The sequence below is a fragment of the Stenella coeruleoalba genome (genome assembly GCF_951394435.1).
Source record: "Stenella coeruleoalba genome assembly, chromosome: 16".
In the NCBI taxonomy this organism is placed as follows: Eukaryota; Metazoa; Chordata; class Mammalia; order Artiodactyla; family Delphinidae; genus Stenella; species Stenella coeruleoalba.
Window position 1 is genome coordinate 60,249,149 of NC_137162.1, and position 26,012 is coordinate 60,275,160.

A 26,012-nucleotide genomic window follows, 5' to 3' on the forward strand; every position below is an offset into this window, starting at 1 on the left:
AAATAACCCAAAGCAAGTTTAGTATTAGTTTTTTTTTGAATTTTATTTTATATATTTTTTTATACAGCAGGTTCTTATTAGTCATCAGTTTTTTGTTTTTTTTTTGCGGTACGCGGGCCTCACACTGTTGTGGCCTCTCCCGTTGTGGAGCACAGGCTTCGGACGCGCAGGCTCAGTGGCCATGGCTCACGGGCCCAGCCGTTCCCCGGCACGTGGGATCTTCCCGGACAGGGGCACGAACCCGTGTCCCCTGCATTGGCAGGCGGACTCTTAACCACTGCGCCACCAGGGAAGCCCTAGTCATCAGTTTTATACACATCAGTGTACACATGTCAATCCCAATCGCCCAGTTTAGCACACCACCATCCCCACCTCCCCTGCGGCTTTCCCCCCTTGGTGTCCATACGTTTGTTCTCTACATCTGTGTCTCAACTTCTGCCCTGCAAACTGGTTCATCTGTACCATTTTTCTAGGTTCCACATACATGCATTAATGTACGATATTTGTTTTTCTCTTTCTGACTAACTTTACTCTGTATGACAGTCTCTAGATCCATCCACATCTCAACAAATGGCTCAGTTTTGTTCCTTTTTATGGCTGAGAAATATTCCATTGTATATATGTACTGCATCTTCTTTATCCACTCGTCTGTCGCTGGGCATTTAGGTTGCTTCTATGACCTGGCTATTGTAAATAGTGCTGCAGTGAACATTGGGGTGCATGTGTCTTTTTGAATTATGGTTTTCTCTGGGTATATTCCCAACAGTGGGATTGCTGTATCATATGGTAATTCTATTTTTAGTTTTTTAAGGAACCTCCATACTGTTCTCCATTAGTGGCTATATCAATTTACATTCCCACCAACAGTGCAAGAGGGTTCCCTTTTCTCCACACCCTCTCCAGCATTTGTTGTTTGTAGATTTTCTGATGATGGCCATTCTAACTGGTGTGAGGTGATACCTCATTGTAGTTTTGATTTGCATTTCTATAATAATTAGTGATGTTGAGCAGCTTTTCATGTGTTTCTTGGCCATGTGTATGTCTTCTTTGGAGAAATGTCTATTTAGGTCTTCTGCCCATTTTTGGATTGGGTTGTTTGTTTCTTTAATATTGAGCTGCATGAGCTGTTTATATATTTTGGAGATTAATCCTTTGTCCGTTGATTCATTTGCAAATATTTTGTACCATTCTGAGGGTTGTCTTTTTGTCTTGTTTATGGTTTCCTTTGCTGTGCAAAAGCTTTGAAGTTTCATTAGGTCCCATTTGTTTATTTTTGTTTTTATTTCCATTACTCTAGGAGGTGGATCAAAAAGGATCTTGCTGTGATTTATGTCAAAGAGTGTTCTTTCCATGTTTTCCTCTAAGAGTTTTATAGTGTCTGGGCTTACATTTAGGTCTCTAATCTTGAGTTTATTTTTGTGTATGGTGTTAGGGAGTGTTCTAATTTCATTTTTACATATGTAGCTGTACAGTTTTCCAGCACCACTTATTGAAGAGACTGTCTTTTCTCCATTGTATATTCTTGCCTCCTTTGTCATAGATTAGTTGACCATATGTGCGTGGGTTTATCTCTGGGCGTTCTATCTTGTTCCATTGATCTTTGTTTCTGTTTTTGTGCCAGTACCATATTGTCTTGATTACTGTAGCTTTGTAGTATAGTCTGAAGTCAGGGAGTCTGATTCCTCCAGCTCCATTTTTTTCCCTCAAGACTGCTTTGGCTATTCGGGATCTTTTGTGTCTCCATACAAATTTTAAGATTTTTTGTTCTAGTTCCATAAAAATTGCCATTGGTAATTTGATAGGGATTGCGTTGAATCTGTAGATTGCTTTGGGTAGTATAGTCATTTTCACAATACTGATTCTTCCAATCCAAGAACATAGTATATCTCTCCATCTGTTGGTATCATCTTTAATTTCTTTCATCATTGTCTTATAGTTTTCTGTGTACAGGTCTTTTGTCTCCCTAGGTAGGTTTATTCCTAGGTATTTTATTCTTTTTGTTGCAATGGTAAATGGGAGTGTTGATTTCTCTTTCAGACTTTTCATCATTAGTGTATAGGAATGCAAGAGATTTCTGTGCATTAATTTTGTATCCTGTAACTTTTTCAGATTCATTGATTAGCTCTAGTAGTTTTCTGGTGGCATTTATGGGATTCTCTATGTATAGTATCATGTCATCTGCAAACAGTGACAGTTTTACTTCTTCTTTTCCAATTTGTATTCCTTTTATTTCTTTTTCTTCTCTGATTGCTGTGGCTAGGACTTCCAAAACTATGTTGAATAATAGTGGTGAGAGTGGACAGCCTTGTCTTGTTCCTGATCTTAGAGGAAATGCTTTCAGTTTTTCACCATTGAGAATGATGTTTGCTGTGGGTTTGTCTTCTATGGCCTTTATTATGTTGAGGTAGTTTCCCTCTATGCCCATTTTCTGGGGAGTCTTTATCATAAATGGGTATTGAATTTTGTCAGAAGCTTTTTCTGCATCTAATGAGATGATCATATGATTTTTATTCTTCAATTTGTTAATATGGTGTATCACATTGATTGATTTGCATATATTGAAGAATCCTTGCATCCCTGGGATAAATCCCACTTGATCATGGTGTATGATCCTTTTAATGTGTTGTTGGATTCTGTTTGCTAGTATTTTGTTGAGGACTTTTGCGTCTATATTCATCAGTGATATTGGTCTGTAATTTTCTTTTTTTGTAGTATCTTTGTCTGGTTTTGGTATCAGGGTGATGGTGGTCTCATACAATGAGTTTGGGAGTGTTCCTGCCTCTGCAATTTTTTGGAAGAGTTTGAGAAGGATGGGTGTTAGCTCTTCTCTAAATGTTTGATAGAATTCACCTGTGAAGCCATCTGGTCCTGGCCTTATGTTTGTTGGAAGATTTTTAATAACAGTTTCAATTTCATTACTTGTGATTGGTCTGTTCATATTTTCTGTTTCTTCCTGGTTCAGTCTTGGAAGTTTATACCTTTCTAAGAATTTGTCCATTTCTTGCAGGTTGTCCATTTTATTGGCATAGAGTTGCTTGTAGTAGTCTCTTAGGATGCTTTGTATTTCTGCGGTTTCTGTTGTAACTTCTCCTTTTTCCTTTCTAATTTTATTGAGTCCTCTCCCTCTTTTTCTTGATGAGTCTGGCTAATGTTTTATCAATTTTGTTTATCTTCTCAAAGAACCAGATTTTAGTTTTATTGACCTTTCCTATTGTTTTGTTTCTATTTCATTTATTTCTGATTTGATCTTTATGATTTCTTTCCTTCTGCTAACTTTGGGTTTTGTTTGTTCTTCTTTCTCTAGTTCCTTTAGGTGTAAGGTTAGATGGTTTATTTGAGATTTGTCTTGTTTCTTGAGGTAGGCTTGTATAGCTATAAACTTCCCTCTTAGAACTGCTTTTGCTGCATCCCGAAGGTTTTGGATCGTCGTGTTTTCATTATCATTTGTCTCTAGGTTTTTCTGATTTCCTCTTTGATTTCTTCAGTGATCTCTTGGTTATTTAGTAACTTATTGTTTAGCTTCCATGTGTTTGTGTTTTTTACGTTTTTTTCCCTGTAATTCATTTCTAATCTCATAGCGCTGTGGTCAGAAAAGATGATTGATATGATTTCAATTTTCTTAAATTTACTGAGGCTTGATTTGTGACCCAAGATGTGATCTATCCTGAGTATGTTCTGTGTGCACTTGAGAAGAAAGTGTAATCTGTTGTTTTGGGATGGAATGTCCTATAAATATCAATTAAATCTATCTGGTCTATTGTGTCATTTAAAGCTTCTGTTCCTTATTTGTTTTCATTTTGGATGATCTGTCCATTGGTGTAAGTGAGGTATTAAAGTCCCCCACTATTATTGTGTTACTGTCGATTTTCTCTTTTAGAGCTGTCAGCAGTTGCCTTATGTATTGAGGTGCTCCTATGTTGGGTGCATATATATTTATAATTGTTATATCTTCTTCTTGGATTGATCCCTTGATCATTATGTAGTGTCCGTCCTTGTCTCTTGTAACATTCTTTATTTTAAAGTCTATTTTATCTGATATGAGTATTGCTGCTCCAGCTTTCTTTTGATTTCCATTTGCATGGAATATCTTTTTCCATCCCCTCACTTTCAGTTGGTATGTGTCCCTAGGTCTGAAGTGGGTCTCTTGTAGACAGCATATATATGGATCTTGTTTTTATATCCATTCAGCAAGCCTGTATCTTTTGGTGGGAGCATTCAATTCATTTACGTTTAAGGTAATTATCGATATGTATGTTCCTATGACCATTTTCTTAATTGTTTTGGGTTTGTTATTGTAGGTCTTTTCCTTCTCATGTGTTTCTTGACTAGAGAAGATCCTTTAGCATTTGTTGTAAAGCTGGTTTGCTGGTGGTGAACTCTGTCAGCTTTTGCTTGTCTGTAAAGGTTTTAATTTCTCCATCAAGTCTGAATGAGATCCTTGCTGGGTAGAGTAATCTTGGTTGTAGGTTCTTCCCTTTCATCACTTTAAGTATATCATGCCACTCCCTTCTGGCTTGTAGAGTTTCTGCTGAGAAATCAGCTGTTAACCTTATGGGAGTTCCTTTGTATGTTATTTGTCGTTTTTCCCTTGCTGCTTTCAATAATTTTTGTCTTTAATTTTTTCCAATTTGATTACTGTGTGTCTCGTTGTGCTTCTTCTTGGGTTTATCCTGTATGGGACTCGCTGTGCTTCCTGGACTTGGGTGGCTATTTCATCTCCCAAGTCCAGGAAGTTTTCGACTATAATCTCTTCAAATATTTTCTCTGGTCCTTTCTATTTCTCTTCTCCTTCTGGGACCCTTATAATGCGAATGTTGTTGCGTTTAATGTTGTCCCAGAGGTCTCTTAGGCTGTCTTCATTTCTTTTCATTCTTTTTTCTTTAGTCTGTTCCACAGCAGTGAATTCCACAGTTCGGTGGTTTTTAGTATATTCACTACATTATGCAACCACTTTTTTCTTTAGTCTGTTCCACAGCAGTGAAAACCACAGTTCGGTGGTTTTTAGTATATTCACTACATTATGCAACCATTGCCACCATCTGATTCTAGAATATTTCCATCACCCTGTAAAAGATAGCTCATACTCATTAAGCTGTCAGTTCCTATTGCCCCCTTTTCCCAGCCCCTAACAACCACTAATTTACTTTCTGTCTCTGTTAGTTTGCCTATTCTGAATATTCCATAAAATGGAATCATACAATATGTGGCCTTTTGTCTCTGGGCATCTTTCACTTACAATGTTTTTAAGGTTTATCCATGTTTTATCATGTAACGCTACTTCATTTTCTTTTTATGGCCAAGTAATATTCCATTGTATGGCTCTACCACATTTTGTTTATGCATTCATCACTTGATGAATGTTTGGGTTGTTTCTACTTTGGGCTTTTATGAATAATGCTGCTATCCATACATGTTTTCTTATAATAATTTGTAATATTGTAAACAAGGCTGAGTTTACCATTATTTTTATTTACTTAATTGACCTTGATCTGATAAAAAATAGCTGTTGTGTTGTGCTAGACAGTGTTCTAAGTGCCTCCTATGCTTATTTTGTTTAATCTTCTGTCCATCCCTATGAGGTAGATACTGATTTTCCATTTTACTGATTAAGAAAGTGAAGTTTAGAGAGGATAATTTTCCCAAGGTACGACAGGGTACCACAGCTAGTGGTTGCCACCATGCTAAGTCAGATAGATGATACAAAGTTGTGTAGGACCTAGTAATGGCTGTAATTTATACAATCCAATAGAACAAATAGCTGAAATTAGTCCTAGGAGTCACTGTGGGAAATTATTTGAACAGAAAGAAAAAAACCAGACTGTTTAGGGACTTTCCTGGTTAAGACTCGGCACTGCCAGTGCAGGGGGCACAGTTTCAGTGCCTGATTGAGGAACTAGGATCCCACATGCTGCATGGCATGGCCCAAAAAAACCCCCAAAAAACAACCCTACCAAAAAATAACTGTTTAAATTGAAGATCTTTTGATGGTTGCTTGTCTGTTAACCACTTGTACCAATCTTTCAGCAGGTATTTTCCTTGGGACTAGCCTTGAGTAGAATTAGGTAGTAATTTGTACAGTATTTGAGCATTCAAAAAACAGCAGCAAAGCCTTCCCAGTTGTGCTTGGGTGTTTCAACTCCAAATCATATTCTGTTCCCTAATAGTTAAAAGATACCATGTGGATATGATATTATTTAAGTGGGACTTTCGTTCATTAGGGATATCCATCTTCACTCCTGTATTAGGACTGAAGGAGGTGAGATTCTTTATCTTTTAAAAATTCATTAATAATATTAATTTTTTTTTCTTTCTTTGAGAAGGTAAATTTATCGTCTTTTGCAGCTTATCTCAAATAAAAGAAGTGCTTTTGGGATCTCTGAGGTGAAAAGTAATATTGGAAAAGGAATTTATTAGATTACATTTATACCCTATTCTATATTAGTTTTCTGTTGCTGTGTAATAAATTACCACAATCTTAGCAGCTTAAAACAACACGCATTTATCATCTCACAGTATTGTAGTAGCTCTGTAGATTAGATGACCTGGTGGCCTCGAGAGGGTTCTCTGCTTTGGGTCTCACAAGGCCAAAATCAAGGTATTGGCCAGACCGGTCTCTTATCTGGAGGCCCTGGAGGAGAATCCACTTCCAAGTTCATTCACATTGTTGGCAGAATTCAGTTCCTTGTGGCTGTAGGTCTGAAGTCCCTGTTTCCTTGACATGGGGCCCTTCTCATTTCTGTCAAATCCTGCTTGTGCTTTGAGTCTCTGACTTTGCCACCAGCCAGAGAAAACTCTGCTTTTTAAAGAGCTCATGTGTATAGGTCAGGCTTACTGGGATAATCTGCCTGATTAAGGTCAGCTGTGCCGTATAACTGAGTATAATCACAGCCGTGATATCACATTCACAGGTTCCACCCACAGTCAAAGGAGAGGGGATTATATGAGGTTAAGGGTCTTTGAGGGTCATTCTTAGAATTCTGCCTACTGTAGCATTAATGTTCATTTTAAAACATTGTTGTGAGAGTCACATTTTTGATACAGCTGATTTTTCTACTCCCGGCTCTCATCCTATCCTTCCCTCACCCTTCCTTGAACTCTTTTCTTCCCTTAAAATAGTGGGCCCCTTTTCTCTCTTTATTTGGTAGCATGCTTGTCCTTGACCTCATCCTTGACTCTCTAAGGGAACCCTGGATTTACCTTTTAGAATAACATTTCCTGAAATCACTTTTCTTTGTGCTGATCAATTATATAAGAAATGTTTGACTACAGACATCATCATCATCATCCTTGTGCTTCAGCTCCCTAAGCCTGAGTATTTAATGTAGGATTTAGCTGCTCACAGACACCAGCAAGGTGTTTTTCATCTATGTGATCTGCAGATGAACTGCACCTTAGTTTTTCACTCTTTCCTCTCTTGCATTAAGATTCAAAGATGTCTCACTGTCTGTAAGTTCAAGAAGTATGTTAAAACCCTGTATATCTCTCAATCTATCTATAGCTAGTAATGCTAATATAATTCCAATTTATCTCACAGCAGGGTCCAGTAGAAAAGCACATCAGTAATGAAAAATAGTAATTCAAAACTGTGTTTGGTGGAGCATTCTGAAGGCTTTGTAGATCTGTCTGAAGCAACAGGGGATTTCTCAGGCTGCCTGGAGAACCTGAACAGGTTATAGAACAAAAACTACATCATTCTGCTCATACTGTGGTGTGAAGGCTGACACTGGGCAGAAATGGCTAATGGATTTGGGGTCCATCCCCTCTCCCCAAGTTAGGATTAGTTTTTTCCATTTAGTATTATTCACTGAAGAAGAAAATTTATATATAAAAGCTTTAGTGGATAATTTAGGATGTTTCATGTGTAATTTTTAGGATTTTTAGGATCCTAATAATTTAGGATTTTTCATGTGTAATTTTTCATGTGTAATTTCATGTGTAATTGTCTTGTGAACTAATTTAGAATGAAGACGGATACAGGCATACCTTGGAGATATTGCGCATTTGGTTCCAGACCACTGCAATCAAGTGAGACATATGAATTTTTTGGTTTCCCAGTGCATATGAAATTTATGTTTACACTTTACTATAGTCTATTAAGTGTGCAATAGTATTATGTCTAAAAAATGTATATACCTTAATTAAAAATAATGCTGTTGGAAAAATGGCAGCAATAGACTTGCTCCACTCAGAGTTGCCACAAAACTTCAATTTGTAAAAAACATAATATCTGCGAAGCACAGTAAAGTGAAGCACAATTAAACAAGGTGTGCCTGTAGTTGTCTTTGGTTGTAATAAAAGTTGTGAACTCCTGAGTTCTAATGTTAGGTGAGAAAGTAAGAAAAGAGATGTTACAAGATTCATATAGTGTACCATTTGGATGGAGATGATTGTTGTGAATAAGTGTTTATCTTTTATTCATTCATTCACTATTTTTTAAATGTCTACCATTGTCCAGGCTATATATTTTGTGCTAACAATGGACTCTACCCTATGGATCCCATACTCTACTGGGGGGAAACAGTGTTCTTATAGAAATAGTTAGAGTACTGTGAGTTAAGTGCTATTAGAGGGAGTGCAGTGGGTTCACAGAGGAGAGATTCTCCAGTGGTTGGAAAAGGCTTATTAAGGGAGGTGACACTTGAATTGAGTCTTGAAAGAAGAACAAGAGTTCTGGCAAAGGGGAATGAGCATTCTGGGCAGAGGAACTGGCACTTGCAAGGTATGGAGGTGTTCTAGTCTGCTGTGTTCGGGGAAGAGTTAGGAGTTTGTTAAGACTGCAACCTGGAAAGTGAGTAGGGTAGGGAAGAGGTAGGAGTCAAGAGTGGAAAGGTGAATGGTATCCAGGTTGTGAAAGGTCATGTGTGGATTAAGGATTTTTAATGTATTTTATAGTCAGGAACCAGCAAAGATTTTAAGTAGGGACTAATGTGATTAACTTAGCATTGTAGTTGCCTCTGAAGGCAGTGTGGAGGATGGATCGAGAGTTAAGGAGTGGGGTACGAGAGGCATCTACCAGTTAGAGACTATTGATGCCGTCTATTAAAAAAAAGACTAAGGGCTTCCCTGGTGGTGCAGTGGTTAAGAATCTGCCTGCCAGTGCAGGGGACATGGGTTTGATCTCTGGTCCAGGAAGATCCCACATGCCACGGAGCAACTAAGCCCATGTGCCACAACTACTGAGCCTGTGCTTCTAGAGCCCGCGAGCCACAACTACTGAGACCACATGCTGTAGCTACTGAAGCCTGCGCTCCTAGAGCCCATGCTCCGCAGCAAGAGAAGCCACCTCAGTGAGAAGCCCGTGCACTGCAACAAAGAGTAACCCCCGCTCGCCACAACTAGAGAAAGCCCGCGCACAGCAACAAAGACCCAGTGCAGCCAAAAATAAATTAAAAAAAAAAAGACAAAGGCCTGTGGCATATTCAGGAGAGGATATGTTCCAGAGATATTTTAGAGATCTCTCTAAAGTGAGGATAATAATGGTGCCTACCTTTAGTGTTGATGTGAAGAGTAAATGAGTTAATAAATTTAAGGTGTTTAGAGCAGAGCATGGTGCATAGTTGGTATTGTGTTTGCTCTTGTAATAATAGCACGGATTACTGTATAGGAGATGAGGGTAAGTGTAGCATCAAGAAGGAGTGGAGGATCTGACTTGAATAGGAGGTGTACCATTAACTCATCACTAATGTTTAAGTTATCATTGTTTGTCTTTGGGAATAAATGTAGGTTGGTAGATGGATTGCCAGCTAGTGCTTACAAGTAACTTATAGAGGAATAGTTAAGTTTTTAGAAAAGTATGTTTAACTATTCATTGTGCTTATCAACATAAGAGAGTTGTATCCTTTAGTTAAGGGGAGATGCTTTTTGCTCCTTTTCAGGTGGGTAAGGATATTTAGACCATGCGTGAGAACATTTATTTTTTCTGGTCACTGTAAAAGCTGATCCTTGAATATTTGTCCTTTGTTTTTAAGAACCTCTCCACTTTCCCGTAAGTATGTCTGGATAGAATTTATAAGATAGAAGAGTCAAAACCTTGTTTTCTGAAGCTTATTCAGCATAACAATTATTTGATTAATAACATACAGAGACTCTCAAATCAAAGTCAGCATTTGTGAACAGTCTTAAAGGATAGAAATGACTCAGCAGAGCCTAATTAGCTCTTGAGGGTGCTTTAAAAGGAAGAGTAAAGATGGCATTTGTTTAGAGTGTAGCCTAGTCATATAAAAAGCAAGAAGGGGGAAAGCCTGTATTTATTCCATACTACTATGTGCCAGAGGCCTCAGAACAACCCTGAGAAGGAAATGTGTGTTTTAGAGATGATGAAACTGAGTTTCAGAGCAGTGAGTAACTCACCTCAAGTAATACTATGGATAGGTAGCAGAAATAGAATTTGAAACCAGGCCTATCTGGTTGCAAAGCCAAATGCTCTTTTCACCAGTCTTATATGAATAACTTTTCTATGTGAATGAGGTAGGTATATATCACCCACCCAGGAGTGATTGTCTGGGATTTGGCCATAAAAAGAAAGAAAATATAATGAGCATAGGGGAAGACTTCCGTACTTATTTCCTCTCTTTCTTTGCATAGAATATCAGGAAGTGAATTGGTAGACCCCTCACAAATACCTGTTTCGTACTTATTTATAGGTTTCGTGGAGCATGTAAAAAATCTATAGGACCTTTGAGTTAGAGGTAAACTGGGCCATCTCCCTCATCTTACAGAGAAGGAAACCAAGGTCTAAAGAAGTGAGATGGTTTGCCTGATCATAGCTGGTTTATAGCAGAGTTGGAATTAGAACCCTAAGCTCTGTATTCCAGGTTAGAAGCCTTTTGTAGCTAAATCCCAAACCTTTGTTACGCCTGGAATTCCTGGAAGATGATATCTGTGAATATAATTTGAGGATTATTTTTTTTGTTTCTGGCTCTCGGCACGTACTGTCAAGGCCAAGTGCTGTACATTATATATGTTCTGGGTGCCACACATTTGGATCAGATTCATAGGCATTCTTTTCTTAACTCTCATGTAATGGAGCATGACCTTTGGGATCTGAGTCTGAAGAGAGGCTTCACTTCTGCCAGCTGATAGCTCTGGCAGATGTACCTATGTTATATCCCAACTGTGTGGACAGAATGGTTTGAGTTCTTACTGGGGCTTTAAGGAAAAAAAAGTGGGCTAATCCATACTTCTCTCTACTGGCCTTTTCCCCAAGCATGACATTTTTAGATTTCACTATTCCTTGTTAATTGTTCATTCTGATAGCACTGCCAGCAGTTCTGCCCCCGTGGACCCCGAGAGCTGGATTAAAAGTGAAATCAGTGAAGGCACTGTGATCATGTGGTGACTGCTGATAAATCATGGAGCTGCAGTTTGAATGAGAGGGTTAAGGTCTTGCACCTAGGACTGGTGAGTTAGAACTCGACTTTGAACTCTGAACTGGGGCTTAGGCCTGCACATAAGCTTTCTGTGGAGGTAGCTTTTGCATGCATTTTTTCCTTAGATGAGGTCTTATTTAACAAATAAAGAAACTGAGACTCATAGATATGACTTAGCTATAAAGAACCCAACCCCCCAATCTAGATAGAACCACCCTAGGGATTCTTGTTACTTCACCCTTTGCTTCTGCTTGCTGGGTGGAAGGTCACCACCGTTAGGATTTTCAGGCGCCAGCCTGGGTGGCCAACCTAACAAAGTAAAATAGTTCTGGCTCCGAGTAATGGTGAACTTGGAGCAGGGCCCAGTGTAATTAAACCCCTGGAGAAAAGAATTTGTTGTTGGCCTGTATTCATTACAGTGAAGAAGCTTGCGGGTAGAAATATGATATATTCCAAGCAAAGAAAAATAGTGGCTCTAGAGATCTATGCCATTGCCTTGAAGATTGTTTGGTTCCACATTAAATTTAGATAGTTCAGTAAGAGAAAAGCTTTTCTTGGTAGATGGCATTCCTAGGCAGGGTAAAATTTAGGGTGTTTCTCCATTTATTAAAAGACTGTCCAGTAGGGTTTCATATGCATTATATAATCTACAATACAGTTAAAGCCTGTCTGAACTCTTATGACTCACAATTCCCCCAAAGACTTCAGTTTATGTTGCCTTTAGGTATCCCATGTGTTCCTTTCCTTGCTCTTTTGTGTTCTCTCTGTTTTGTTTCCAAGTATTTACTATTTTTGTGGCCAGGGAACTCAAGTTGACTGAAGTGGTAGGCTCCCAAAGAAAAAGGTAAGGGAAGAAAAGTTCTAGAGCTTCTTTTTTCTAGATAGTAAGATAATAAATTTATGTTGGTTTAAACCACTAAGTTTGTGGTAATTTGTTATAGTAACAGTAGGATACTAATAATTTTAAACTCACAGAAAAGTTATAAGACTAAGGATAGTACTCTACTCAGATTCACTTGTTAATATTTTACTTTGTTTTATCATTCTCTCTTTCTCTTTTTTCATCCTTTCTGAACAACTTTAAAGTGCACTGCATATGTCATGACCCTTTACCCCTCACACCTCAATATATATTTCCTGAGAATTGGAATTTTTTTAATGTAATAACCATGTACCTCTTCCCATGTTTGAGTCATTTTTATTTTTGTGAAGTGTCTCTTTATGTCTTTTGTCTATTGCTCAGTAGCATTTTTAGTCATTTTCCTTTGATTTTTAAAAGTCCTTTTTATATTAGAGATATTAACCCTTTATCTGTGATATATGTTGCAAGTATTTTCTTCTAGTGTATTGTCTTTTAACTTTGCTTATATTTTTTGCCATGTAAAAGTTTTCTCTTTTTAAGTAATCAAATTTATTGGTCTTATTGCATCTGGATTTCTAGTCTTAGTTTGACAGCCTTTTTCTACATCCAGGTTAAAGAGGAATTTACCCATTTTGTTTTCTTGTATAGTTTGTTTTTTTACGTTTCAGTCTTTAATTTGGAGTTTATTCTTGTGTGTGGTGTAATGAATGAATATAATTTTATTCTTTTTCCAAATGGCTGTCCAGTTGCCCCAGTATCATTTATTAACAAAAATCATATTTGCCTCAGTGGTTTGAGATAACAGCTTTGCCATCCACAAAGATTTCTGTGTGTACATGGTGTTTTTAACATTATATGTTGAAAGACCTTTGGGAAGTCATCAAATACAAAAGGTCAAATAAGAGTTGATCAGAGGTCGAGTAAACTATTCCATGAGGATAGCTCTCAGCAGGTTGAGTTATAGATGAAAACTTGTTTCAGGATTGCTAAGATGCTCTTAAAAAGAAAAGGCATACAGATTTTTTTTTTTTTTTTTTTTTTTTTGCGGTACGTGGGCCTCTCATTGTTGTGGCCTCTCCTGTTGCGGAGCACAGGCTCCGGACGTGCAGGCTCAGCGGCCATGACTCACGGGCCCAGCCACTCTGCGGCATGTGGGATCTTCCTGGACCGGGGCTCGAACCCGCATCCCCTGCATCGGCAGGCGGACTCTCAACCACCGCGCCACCAGGGAAGCCCGGCATACACATTTTTATATTTAACAGCTTTATTGAGGTACAGTTTACATACCAAAAAACCCACCCATTTCAAGTGTACAGTTCAATCATTTTTAGTAAATTTACGGAGTTGTGCAATCATAACCATAATCTAATTGTATTTCTAGAACATTCCTGTCACTCCAGAAATGTCCCTTATGCCTATTTGCAGTCCCAGCCCTAACCCCAGGCAACCATCTGGCTTTCAGTCTCTACAGATCTGCCTCTTCTGAATATTTCACATAAATGGAATCGTATAATATGTAGTTTTTGCATCTGGCTTCTTTTACTTAGTTATTGTTTTTGTAGTTTATTCATATTATTACATGTGTATGTTGCCTAGTAGTATTTCGTTGTATGACTGTACTAAATTTTGTTTATCCCTTCACCAGTTGATAGATATTTGGATTACTTCCACTTTTCGGTTCTTATAAATAATACTGCTGTGACATTCACTTACAAGTTTTTATGTGGACCTACATCTTCATTTCTCTTGAGTAGAGTCCTAGGAATGAAACATCTGGGTTGTACTGAAAATTCACGTTTAACTTTTTGAGGAACTGCCAAACTGTTTTCCAGAGGGGCTGCACCATTTTCCATTCCTCCCAGCAATGTACTCAGCAGTTCAGTTTCTCCATATTCTCACCAGTGCTTGTTATTGTCTGTCTTTTTGATTACAGTCATTCTAGTGAGCATGAAGTGATGTCTCATTTTGGTGTTGATTTGCATTTCCTAAAAGACTAATGATGTTCAACACCTTTTCATATGTTTATTAGCCATTAGTATATCTTCTTTGGTGAAATGTCTATTCAGATACTCTGCTCATTTTTGAATTGGATTGTGTATCATTTTATTATTGAATTTTAAAAATTTTTTAAATGTTTATATTTATCAGATATATGATTTGCAAATATTTTTCTCCCAAATAATTTTTTCTCTGTGGCTTGTCTTCTCACTTTCCTAATGTATCTTTTGAAGCACAAGTTTTTAACTTTGATCAAGTTCAGTTAATCCTTTTTTTCTTCTTTATGGGTTATGCTTATGCTTTTGATGCTCGTATCTCAGAAAAGACAAGGATTAAAACTACTTTTCATGGAATTATGATATTTGCCTTATTTTCAGGACTAGTCTGGTGATCAGACTATTGTGTGAGTTTTGTTGAAATGTATAATGCCTTGCCTCTGGGTGATGGCCTCATTGTTCCAGAGTCCTTTGGGCAACTATTACTAGAGAGGCAGAGTAATATTGATCAAAAGTGTAGGCTCTGGGGCCTGACTACCTGGGTTTGAATTTTAACTTCATCCCCTCCTAACAGTGTTACTTTGGGAAAGTGGCTTTATTTCTCTGTGCCTCAGTTTCCTCATCTGTAAAATGGGGATAATGCTATTGGGTTGGCCAAAAAGTTCATTTGGTTTTTTCCGTAAGATCTTACGGAAAAACTTTTTGGCCAGCCCAATACTTTGCTCGTAGGGTGTTTGTGTATATAAAGTTCATAAGAAATGCCTGGGGCAGAGTAAGCCTCAAGAAATATTAGCTCTTATTATTAGGGGAGCAATTCTCAACTGTAGTTTGGGGTGGGGTTGTGCATATTGGAATCATTTGTGGGTCTCTGCATGCCTTTCTAAAGTGACAGATTCCGCCATGGGTTACAGCAGCTGGGATGATAAGTATTGCACTTAGCCTTCCTTGACACATTTAAAGTTGATTGTTCCTTAAAATCACTTTCATTAAATGAGGCAGTTTGGGTTGATGTGTAGAATTATAAAACTCTTCATCAGATGTAAAAATAGTCAAGCTCCATTAACACTTAGAAAATGAATAATCTATTAATTCCTCTTGCCAAGGCAAAAATCAGGCAGTCTTAGGCAAACCAAGAGCAGGATATAAGCTATCTGCATTTGATAAATACATTTTTCTGCTTTTGGGGTGGTTTATTAGTCCAGGGATCAGATTATGGGGTAAGAACTTGTAATTCAGAGATAGAAGAATTCCTGCTTTGCTCCTGTTGGAGGATAAGATTCACAACTTTTTTTTTCTTGTCTTCATTTGCAAAATGAGTTTAATGAAATTTGAGACCTATTTATCTTCAAAAGGGATTCATGATCTGATATGGGACTACTATCAGAATATATAAAGAATCCTTATAACTCAACAATAAAAAGACAGAAAATGGGCAAAGGATTTAAATAGACATTTCTCCAAAGGGGATGTACAAATGTCCAACAGGGACATGAAAAGATGTTCAGCATCATTGGTCAATAGTGAGAAGCAAATCAAAACCACAATGTGATACCACTTTACACCTACTAGGATGACTATAGTAAAATTTAAAAAAGGAAAGTATTAAGTGTTGGTGAAAGTGTAGAGAAATAGGAACCCTCGTACATTGCTGCTTGGAATGTAAAATGGTTCAGTTCCTGTGGAAAAGTTTGGTGGTTCCTCAGTAAGTTAAACATAGAGTCATCATAGGACCCAGCAATTCCACGCCTTAGTATATATCCAAAAGAGTTGAAAACATATGTCAACATGGATGTTGACACAGATGTTTGTTAAAGCTGCATTATTAATAATAGCCAAAAGATGGAATCAATCCAAATGACCGTTAAGGGATAAATGGGTAAACAAACTGTGTTATATGCATACAGTGGAATATTATTGAACCATGAAAAAAGATGAAGTACAGATATATGCTGCAACTTGAATGAAGTTTGAAAACATGCTAAGTGAAAGAAGCTAGACACAAAGGTCATATATGGTATGATTCCTTTTATTTGCCATATCCATTATAGGCAAATCCAAAGAGACAGAAAGCAAACTAGAGGTTACCAGGGGATGAGCAATGGGAAATAGGGAGTGATTATTTAATAAGTATGAAGTGTTTTTATGGGGTGCTGAAAAAGTTTTCAAACTAAAGAGAGATGGTGGTTTTACAAAATTGTGAATACACTAAATACCATTAAATTTTGTACACTCTAAAATGGTTAATTGTGGGGCTTCTCTGGTGGCGCAGTGATTGAGAGTCCGCCTGCCGATGCAGGGGACGCGGGTTCGTGCCCCGGTCCGGGAAGATCCCACATGCCGCGGAGCGGCTGGGCCTGTGAGCCATGGCTGCTGAGCCTGCGCGTCCGGAGCCTGTGTGCTCTGCAACGGGAGAGGCCACAACAGTGAGAGGCCCGCGTATCGCAAAAAAAAAAAAAAAAAAATTAAAATGGTTAATTGTGTGCTAAGTGAATTTCTTGTCAGTTTAAAAGTGGGGGAGACAGAAGTTTTAAAGTGCAGGGAATGATTATGCTAGAAAAGGATGACCATATTTGATGTGGCTACTCCAGTGTCTAGATATCTCTCCAAATTCATTTTTCACTCACCTTTGCTTGGGACAGTTTATTCTTTTTTTAATAAGTTTCTTTCTTTCTCTCTCTCTTTCTGTCTTTCTTTCTCTTTCTCTTTTTCTCTCTCTATCTCTCTCTTTCTGCATTGCTGCACGTGGGCTTTGCCTAGTTGTGGCGAGAGGGGGCTACTCTTCGTTGAGGTGCTCTGGCTTCTCATTGTGGTGGCTTCTCATTGCGGAGCACAGGTTCTAGGCGTGCGGGCTCTAGAGGGCAGGCTAAGTAGTTGTGGTGCACGGGCTTAGTTGCTCCGTGGCATGTGGGATCTTCCTGGACCAGGGCTTGAACCCGTGTCCCCTGCATTGGCAGGTGGATTCTCAACCACTGCGCCACCAGGGAAGCCTGGGGCAGTTTGTTCTTACACAAAATATTTTACCTGAAAATACTGCAGTGTCTGCTAAGATAGAAACTTTTTTATAAAGAGTATATTATCTTTGGGGAAGCCCATAAGAGGCCCAGTTGCTCTGGAACTAATAAAGCTGATGAGGAACAAAAGCTATTCTTAGAACCTGTAATTAGGTAGCATTCTGTTTTTCCTGGGCATAACATTTTATCAGGCTACCAGTTCATTTTTTTAAAAAATATTTCTTGAAGTGAAATTCACCTAACATAAAATTAACCATTTTAAAATGAATGATTCAGTGGCCTTTTGTGCATTAGCAGTGTTGAGTAAGTACCAACTCTCTGTCATTCCACATGTTTTCATCACCCCAAAGGGGAATCCCATACCCATGAAGCACATCCTTGCCAGCACTTGTTTTCCACTTTTTTGATTATAGGCAGCCTGATTGGTGTGAAATGGTACCTCATTGTGGCTTTGATTTGCATTTCTCTTAATGACTGAAGAAGTTGAACATCGTCATATGCCTGTTGGCCATTTGTATTTCTTCTTTGGAGAAATACCTACTCAAGTCCTTTTCCTTTTTCTCTTTTAAAAATAATTAATTAATTAATTAATTTTTGGCTGCGTTGGGTCTTCGTTGATGGGTCTATGTTGCTGCATGCAAGCTTTCTCTAGTTGTGGCGAGCGGGGTCTTCTCTTCGTTGTGGTGCGTGGGCTTCTCATTGTGGTAGCTCCTCTTGTTTCGGAGCTCAGGCTCTAGGTGTGCAGGCTTCAGTAGTTGCGGCATGTGGGCTCAGTAGTTGTGGCTCGCGGGCTCTAGAGCACAGGCTCAATAGTTGTGGCGCATGGGCTTAGTTGCTCTGTGGCATGTGGGATCTTCCCGGACCAGGGCTCGAACCCGTGTCCCCTGCATTGGCAGGTGGATTCTTAACCACTGCGCCACCAGAGAAGTCCCTTTTTCTTTCTTTAAATCGAGCTATCTTTTAGTTGTTGAGCTTTGTACATGCTCTTTATATATTATGGATACAATATGACCCTTGTCAGATGTATGGTTTGCAAATATTTCTCCCATTCTGTAGGTTGTCTTTTTCACTTTATTTTTTGTTTTAACTTTTTACTTTCTATTGGAGTATAGTTGATTAACAGTGTTGTGATGGTATCTTTTTCACTTTCTTGGTAGTCCTTTGATACACAAAAGTTTTAAAGTTTGAAGTCTAATCTGATTTTTCTTTTGTTACCATACTATTGGTGTCATATCTAAGAATCCATTGCCAAATCCAAGGTCATCGAGATTTTCCTCTCTTTTTCTTCTAAGAATTTTATGATTTTATGGTTTTAACTCTTATATCATTGATCCATTTTGACATAGGTTTTGTATATAGTATATGGTATGGGTTCACATCATTCTCTTGCATGTAGATATTCAGTTGTCCCAAAATCATTTGTTGAAGAGACTCTTCTTTCTCCATTAAATTGTCCTGGCAGCCTGGTTGAAAATCAGTTGGTCATGGATGTGTGGGTTTATTTCTCTGCACTCAATTCTGTTCCTGTAAGGAACGGCACCAAGAAACGGGGGAGAGCTTAAACAAGCTTTATTTGGGAACGCTCCCGGGCGCGGTTCACTGGTCCGAGAGAAAGGGGCCAGAGAAGTCGCGCCTGGGCGAGGGTTTGGGCAGAATTTATAGGGGAAGAAGGGAAAGGGGTGTGGTGAATCCAGGAGGGCGCAGGGTATTCCTTATTTGGTGGTCTTTTCGGGTATTGTGGGGGACTGTTAGTCCCGCCCCTTGAAAGGCGGGAAGACTGGGCTGGGTGGAAAGTCCCCAGGTCATTTCCTGGAACTGGGTGGTCCAGAAAGTCTCCAGGTCAGTTTCAACCTGTGAGTCTGATTGCATTCCCCTGCCTCGGGCCATTTGGCCTTACAGTTCCTGCCATGTACTTTTGTATGGGCTGAGTTTCTTGTTTTTTTCTCCCTTTGATAATAGGATCACGGGGTTGATAGCACCATTTTCCAGAATCCTAAGAAGCTTCACCTAACTATTGGGATGTTGGTGCTTTTGAGTGAGCAAGAGATCCAGCAGACATGTGAGATGCTACAGCAGTGTAAAGAGGAATTCATTGAGTGAGTAATCCACAGGAGTGGGGAAGGGTGGTCACCCTGTACTGGCTTCTTTCTGGTATCACAGACTTGTTTTTGGACTAGGGAGCTGGGTGACATGGGAACAAAATTTGTTGACTCACCCATTTGTAACACTTAACATTGGATTATCGTCTAAAAGGTTTAAAATGGATTTAAAGCATATATTTACAGATTTGTGTGGAAAGGCTCTACCTTAAATTTTACCAGTTCAGTTGGCAAATTTTGTTCTTTAACAAGGACATCCCATTCTTTTCTCAAAAAGGAAATTCTCTTCATTATCTATAGAAGAGTGTAGGCTACTGTATTAGTTTTCTGTGCTGCTGTAACACATTACTACAACCTTGGTGGCTTAAAACAAGACAAATTTATAATCTTATAGTTCTGTGGGGCAGAAATCTGATAGGGGTTTCACTGGGCTAAAATCAAGTTACTGGCAGGGTTGTGTTCCTTTTTGGAGGCTCTAGGGAAGAATCTATTTCCTTGTCTTTAAAGTCCTGATTTAGAGGCCACCCACAGTACTTGGCTAGTAGCCTCCTTCCTCCATCTTCAAAACTAACAATGTTGCATCTGTTTGACCCTCAATCTGTTACATCTCTCTCTCTGGCCACAGCAGGGACAGGTTCTCTGCTTTTAAGGATGTGTGTGATTTAATTGAGCCCACCCAGATAATCCAGAGTAATCTCCCCACCTTAAACTCTTTAGCCTTAGTCACATCTGCAAAACCTTCTTTGCCATGTAAGGTAGTATATTTACAAATTCCAAAGAGTAGAACATGGGCATCTTTGGAGGGCCGTTATTGTGCTTACCATAGTAACTCAAACATTATAACATGATTCCATAGGAGAGTCTTCACTGTATTTCAGAAATGCAGTCTTTAATTTTCTTTTCTTTAATAAAGGTAGTTTTGTTTGAGTCAGTAAGGATACCAGAAACTGTCCAAGCAGTCGGTTTTGGCTCAGGGAAAACATTGCTATTCTGACGGCAGAGTTGTTATTCTTTTTACTGTAAGATTTTAATTTGCATATACATCTGACCTAACAGCTCTGTTTCAAAGGATCATATCTTCTGAGCCCCCCTTCCTTTGTTCCTTTTACTTAAGATTGAAGCAAACCAAGAGAAACTTGAAAATTAACTGACTTGAATAGTTTTATTTTTATTCAATTGTAAAATATACTATTCTGACATGGCCTTGTAGAAGTGGGTTACCTGTTTCATTGGGTAAAACAAGGTAAAAGGATTTAAATTTTTTCTCAAGTTATGTTGTATATGAAACTGTAATACAAAGACTTATTTGTGGACCAGTTTTCTTTTTTCCATTAATTGTTTTGAAGACAAAATATTTTTCTTGAGCAAAATCATAAGCTGATCATGTTTGCAGCTGCCTGTTCTTTCTGAATTTCAAACAGCAAAGAATACTTCTTTGTCTTGTTCTTTGCATAGTGATGGGCAACTATTTTCTCTCTATCTGACCTAAAATTCAAAATAATTTGGTGTTTGTAATTAGATATTTACAGTTTTCCTTGCATAAAATAAAATTTTATGCTTTACCTTACAAAGCAGAGCAATTTTACCTTGTTTAAAAATCACTTCTGATACTTTAACTTCCCAGATTACTTTTTGCTAAACAAAACTGAAAGCAGCTGCATTTTTTGGCTGCCATTAGGATAATCCTGCTAACAAAAAAATTAAAGGCGGATAAAATATTTGTTCAGAGAGGTATTTGGTTTTTTACCTTATGAAAATCAGGTCACAGGATTTTAATCACTGAAGCCTTATCCTGAGCTATGTGAGGATTTAGTTGAGTTCCTCCCTTTTATGTCTCTTGGTGTCTTTTGTGACTAAATGCCAAATCTGAACCCTTTAAGCGTGTCAGAGTTGGTGTGCATAGGGAATGAAGAGCAGCCTTAATAGTTCCTAAGAATTTTTGACATGACAGGATGAAAACAGTAATTGTAGTTTTTCAAATTCAGCAAAGCTTTTGAAATAGGACACGTTACCCTGCCAAAAATCTGCAATGCAGGCAAAAATTTTTTAAAGTTGCTCTTTTCAAAAAGCTGGAAAGGTTTAAAACCAGCAAGTAAAGCAGGCCTCCCCAGCCTTCTTCTCTCACCTTCCCTCTGTTATACACACTTGTTTTAAAAGTATATAGTGCAAAATTAATCTACCTGATTGGCTAGAGGGGTGAGAATCAGAATTGGTTGTTTGTATTGTCCAGAAGTGCCCTGTTTTCCTAAAAGGAAGAAAAGTCTCCTAAAAAAAAAAAAAAAAAGGATACTTACAATAAAGCCCTGGTGTAAAATGTATCACCTAACTTCTTTTTCCTTCTTATTCCTTTTTTTCTTTTTTACATCCTTATTGGAGTATAATTGCTTTACAATGGTGTGTTAGTTTCTGCTTTATAACAAAGTGAATCAGTTATACATATACATATGTTCCCATATCTCTTCCCTCTCCCTCCCACCCTCCCTATCCCACCCCTTCTTCCTTATTCTTGATCTTCGATCTCAGTCTTTGTACTTCGTATGCTTAGAAAAAAAATGTCAATAAATAATTGCATTTCTAACCTGAACCTTTTATGATGTAAAGATCGCAAATTAAAATATAAAGGTGGAAAACATTGGAAATGAATAGTCTACTATATAACATGCTGTAGCTTAATTTAATGGCTTTTTAAATTGAGGTATTAAATGTGGCTATATTGGCGTTTAATTAAAATTGTGGTGATACATAGATATTTTAAAGAAATGGGTAGTTGAATGTTCGTTTTAAATTTGGGGGTGGTATTTGAGTTTAAAGTATGTCACCTGACCAGAAATAGAACTTTCATTTCAATTCTTAGGCTAAAGGCTCACGTAGCTGTGTAGATTTCAAATGAATTATTCACGATGTTCAGTAGTGCTGAAGCACTAAATGTGTCCCTTGTGACTTTCCTTTGTGATATGTCGAACACAAACAGTGCCATGTCTCTGAGTATATAGTCTGACAAATGTGCGGCTCTTCTTTAGCTCCCGTAACACTTTACTCATACCTAAGTGTTCCCAGTAGGCCTGAAGTAAAACCAAATAAGAAGTTAAAAAGGGACAAGAATGGGGAGAGGAGAAGAGGAAAAATACCCAGGGACAAATGTCCCTAATTATTGCCTCATATGTCTCTCCATTGAAGAGTGTGCTCAGTGGTATCCAAGGTGGAATAGTTTGGTCACCAAGACAAAGAGCATTTATCAAGCAAACCATTGGATTCTCTCCCGCTCTTTAATTCTCCCTCTTGATAAATCCTAGGGATAGGTTGAAAGTTTGTTTCTACTTGTAAGGCAGACTTTGAATCTGTTCACGGTTTTGTTTTTGGTGCCGCATCTAATTCCAGTGGTTTGAGGTAGTTTAGAGTGAGGACATATATACAAAAGAAATGTTAAAGTCAGACAGATTAGAAACCATAAAGATGGAATGGGAAGAAAATTCTGTCTAAAAACCGAGGTGAGATAATAATTGTACTAGAACTTTAACATTTAGTGGTGTTTTCAAGCATCAGTATACTTGAACTATGGGAATTCTTGGCAGTCCAGTGGTTAGGACTTGGCGCTTTCACTGCCAGGGCCCTAGGTTTGATCCCTGGTGGGGGAACTAAGATCCCACAAGCCATGCAGTGTGGCCTAAACACACACGCGCGCGCGCGCACGCACGCACGCACGCACACACACACACACACATATATATACTTGAACTAAATCCCAGAAAGGAAAACACCAATTATTATAATTCTTATCTGATAAAAAGGAACATAATTTTTCAGGAGAGAATCCTTTTCTGGTTCTCAACCCAAGAAAAAGTTGTATAAATCTTAACATAAAGAACCCAGGTGATGATGAGCTGTGTCTTCAACAGGAGTTTGGCAGAAGATATAAAAACATTGTTCACGTTGCTCTTTCTTGTATTGACCCCTGGAAATTGAGAGTGTAACATTAAATATAACCCAGTAAAAACATTTTAGTGGGAAACTAAACCAGTATGGTGCTTTCTGGTGATCTAACTATGCAAGGTTAGAGCTGAAAAAACATAGAAGAATGTACATTTAGTATTAAATTTTTTTTTCCCAGAAGTTTTGTTGACTGCCCTTTGATAGGATTTAATGGCAGTCTTTCATATTGAATTCTTTGACTATAACTAGAAATGGAGATACACTGTATTGGCTGGCTATCTATTTATTTATTTATTTCTGCATTGGGTCTTCGTTGCTGCGCGCAGGCTTTCTTTAGTTGCGGCACACGGGGGCTGTTTTTGGTTGCGGTCCACGGGCTTCTCATTGCGGTGGCTTCTCTTGTTGCAGAGCACAGACTCTAGGCGCATGGGCTTCAGTAGTTGTGGCACATGGGCTCAGTAGTTGTGGCACATGGGCTTAGTTGCTCCGCGGCATGTGAGATCTTCCTGGAACGGCTCGATCCCATGTCACCTGTATTGGCAGGCAGATTCTTAACCGCTGCTCCACCAGGGAAGTTTGTATTGTTGATTGAAGCTAAAGACTTCAATCAGATAATAATTCAGAGCTTGACTTGTGTTTTGGAATATCCCACTTATTGGAGGTGGTTGTAGGGATACTTATGATCAGGGTCATAATTTTTCTCATTAAAGTACCTGTCTAAAATAGTTGAGTTATTTAGTTTCTTAAAAAATTCTGGTCTTGTGCAAAATAACGGCCTTGGTGTTTTAAGGGAATCTTTTTTTTTTTTTTTTTTTGCAGTACGCGGGCCTCTTACTGTTGTGGCCTCTCCCGTTGCGGAGCACAGGCTCTGGACGCGCAGGCTCAGCAGCCATGGCTCACGGGCCCAGCCGCTCCGCGGCAAATGGGATCTTCCCAGACCGGGGCATGAACCCGTGTCCCCTGTATTGGCAGGTGGACTCTCAACCAGTGCGCCACCAGGGAAGCCCTTAAGGGAATCTTTTACCATTAGGATTCCTAGGCTATAAAAGGATCTCCCTGGGCCTCAATTAAATATCAAGAAAACTTTTTTGTTTTGCCTTATTTGGAATTATTTTTTTTTTTTTTTTTTTTTTTTTTTGGATACGCGGGCCTCTCACTGCTGTGGCCCCTCCCGTTGCGGAGCACAGGCTCCAGACGCGCAGGCTCAGCGGCCGTGGCTCACGGGCCCAGCCGCTCCGCGGCATGTGGGATCTTCCCGGACCGGGGCACGAACCTGCGTCCCCTGCATCGGCAGGCGGACTCTCAACCACTGCGCCACCAGGGAAGCCCCTGGAATTATTTTTTGATTAATCCTAACAGTCTGTTGTCTTTGAGCCAGTACCACATTTTATTCAATGACAATATAGGCGTGTGTCCACATTCTCAAAATTGTTCAGGACATCTTCTCCCTTTACAGTGGTACATCCATCAATGTTTATCAGAGATTTATGGAGTACCCATTTTATATAAGGCACTGTCCCAGGTGCTGGGGATATAGGAGTAGAAAAGATGGATAGGGTCCCTGGCCTCATGGGGCTTGGAGAAGGCTGTTTGGTGAGCTGATTTTTAGCTGGGTTTTATGTTGTCACAGCAAAGCCTTTGCTAGTTGAAGCATAAGTCTGTTTAAGGGGCCTGGGAAGAAAGCAGGATGGTGGGTTTTACTTAACATAAAAGAAATACATGTTAACTTTAGAAAAGCTAAAAATTGCAGATAAACAGGAATTCCCTGGCTGTCCAATCGTTAGGACTCCACGCTTTCACCGCCAAGAGCACAGTTTCGGTCCCTTGTCGGGGAACTAAGATCCCGCAGGGCGAGCAGTGCGTCCAAAAAAAAAAATTGCAGATAAACAAGATATGACTTGTAATATTACCTGAAGATAATTACTATTAACATTTTGGGGCATGTACTCCCACGCTTTTTGGTTTGCATATATGTATTTTTTTCCTTTGAGGTGTAATTTACTTACAGTAAAATGCACAGATGTTAAGTGTAGTTGATGAATTTTGATAAATGTATACACCCATGTAACTTCACCCAAATCAAAATGTAGAACATTGCCATCACCCTAGGCAATTCCTTCATGCTCTTTTCCAGTAAATTCACTTCTCCCAAAAGTAACTGCTGTTCTGATTTCTGTTACCACAGATTAAATGTACTTATTCTCTAATGTCATATAAATAGAATCATTCAGTATATACACTTCTGCGTTTGGCTTCTTTTGCATATATTTTTTTATTTTAACTTTTTAATGAATAATACATTTACATGGTTCAAAAATTTTAAAGTACAAAGGATATGCAGTGAAGAGTTTCCTGCCTACTGTTATCCCACCAAGCACCCTGATCTCCTCTCTGAAGGCAACAGATTTTAGCAGTTTCTTTGTATTATATCCTTTCAGAGATTTTATGTATGTACAAGCATATAAATATGTATATATATTAAATTTTTTATCCCCATCTTTTGCACGAATAATGGAATGATTAAATATTTCATCAGGAGTTGCAAAATGGTGATATTCTAATTCCATCATTACCTCTACATCTATCAGTTGGAATTCTTCTGAAAGAACTTTCCTTTATTGTCTGTGGTTGGATATGTACCTGAATTTATAATTATTTCCTTGGGTTTGGCTCCTAGAAATTGAATTGCTTGGGCAAAGTTTTTCTATTCTTGAAGGCTTTTTATAAGTATTGCCAAATTGCTCTTA

At 38.6% G+C, this 26,012-nt stretch overlaps 1 protein-coding gene across 6 annotated transcripts in view; it reads left to right on the forward strand.

The window, feature by feature from the left end:
- ASCC1 (activating signal cointegrator 1 complex subunit 1) overlaps positions 1 to 26,012 on the forward strand; it is a 137,210-nt gene that overhangs the window by 62,485 nt on the left and 48,713 nt on the right. For all 6 annotated transcript variants that reach the window (XM_079900205.1, XM_079900207.1, XM_079900206.1 and 3 more), the window contains one exon: positions 19,196 to 19,332. In XM_079900205.1, the coding sequence (XP_079756331.1) occupies positions 19,196 to 19,332 (137 nt within the window). The remainder of the gene's footprint in view (positions 1 to 19,195; positions 19,333 to 26,012) is intronic.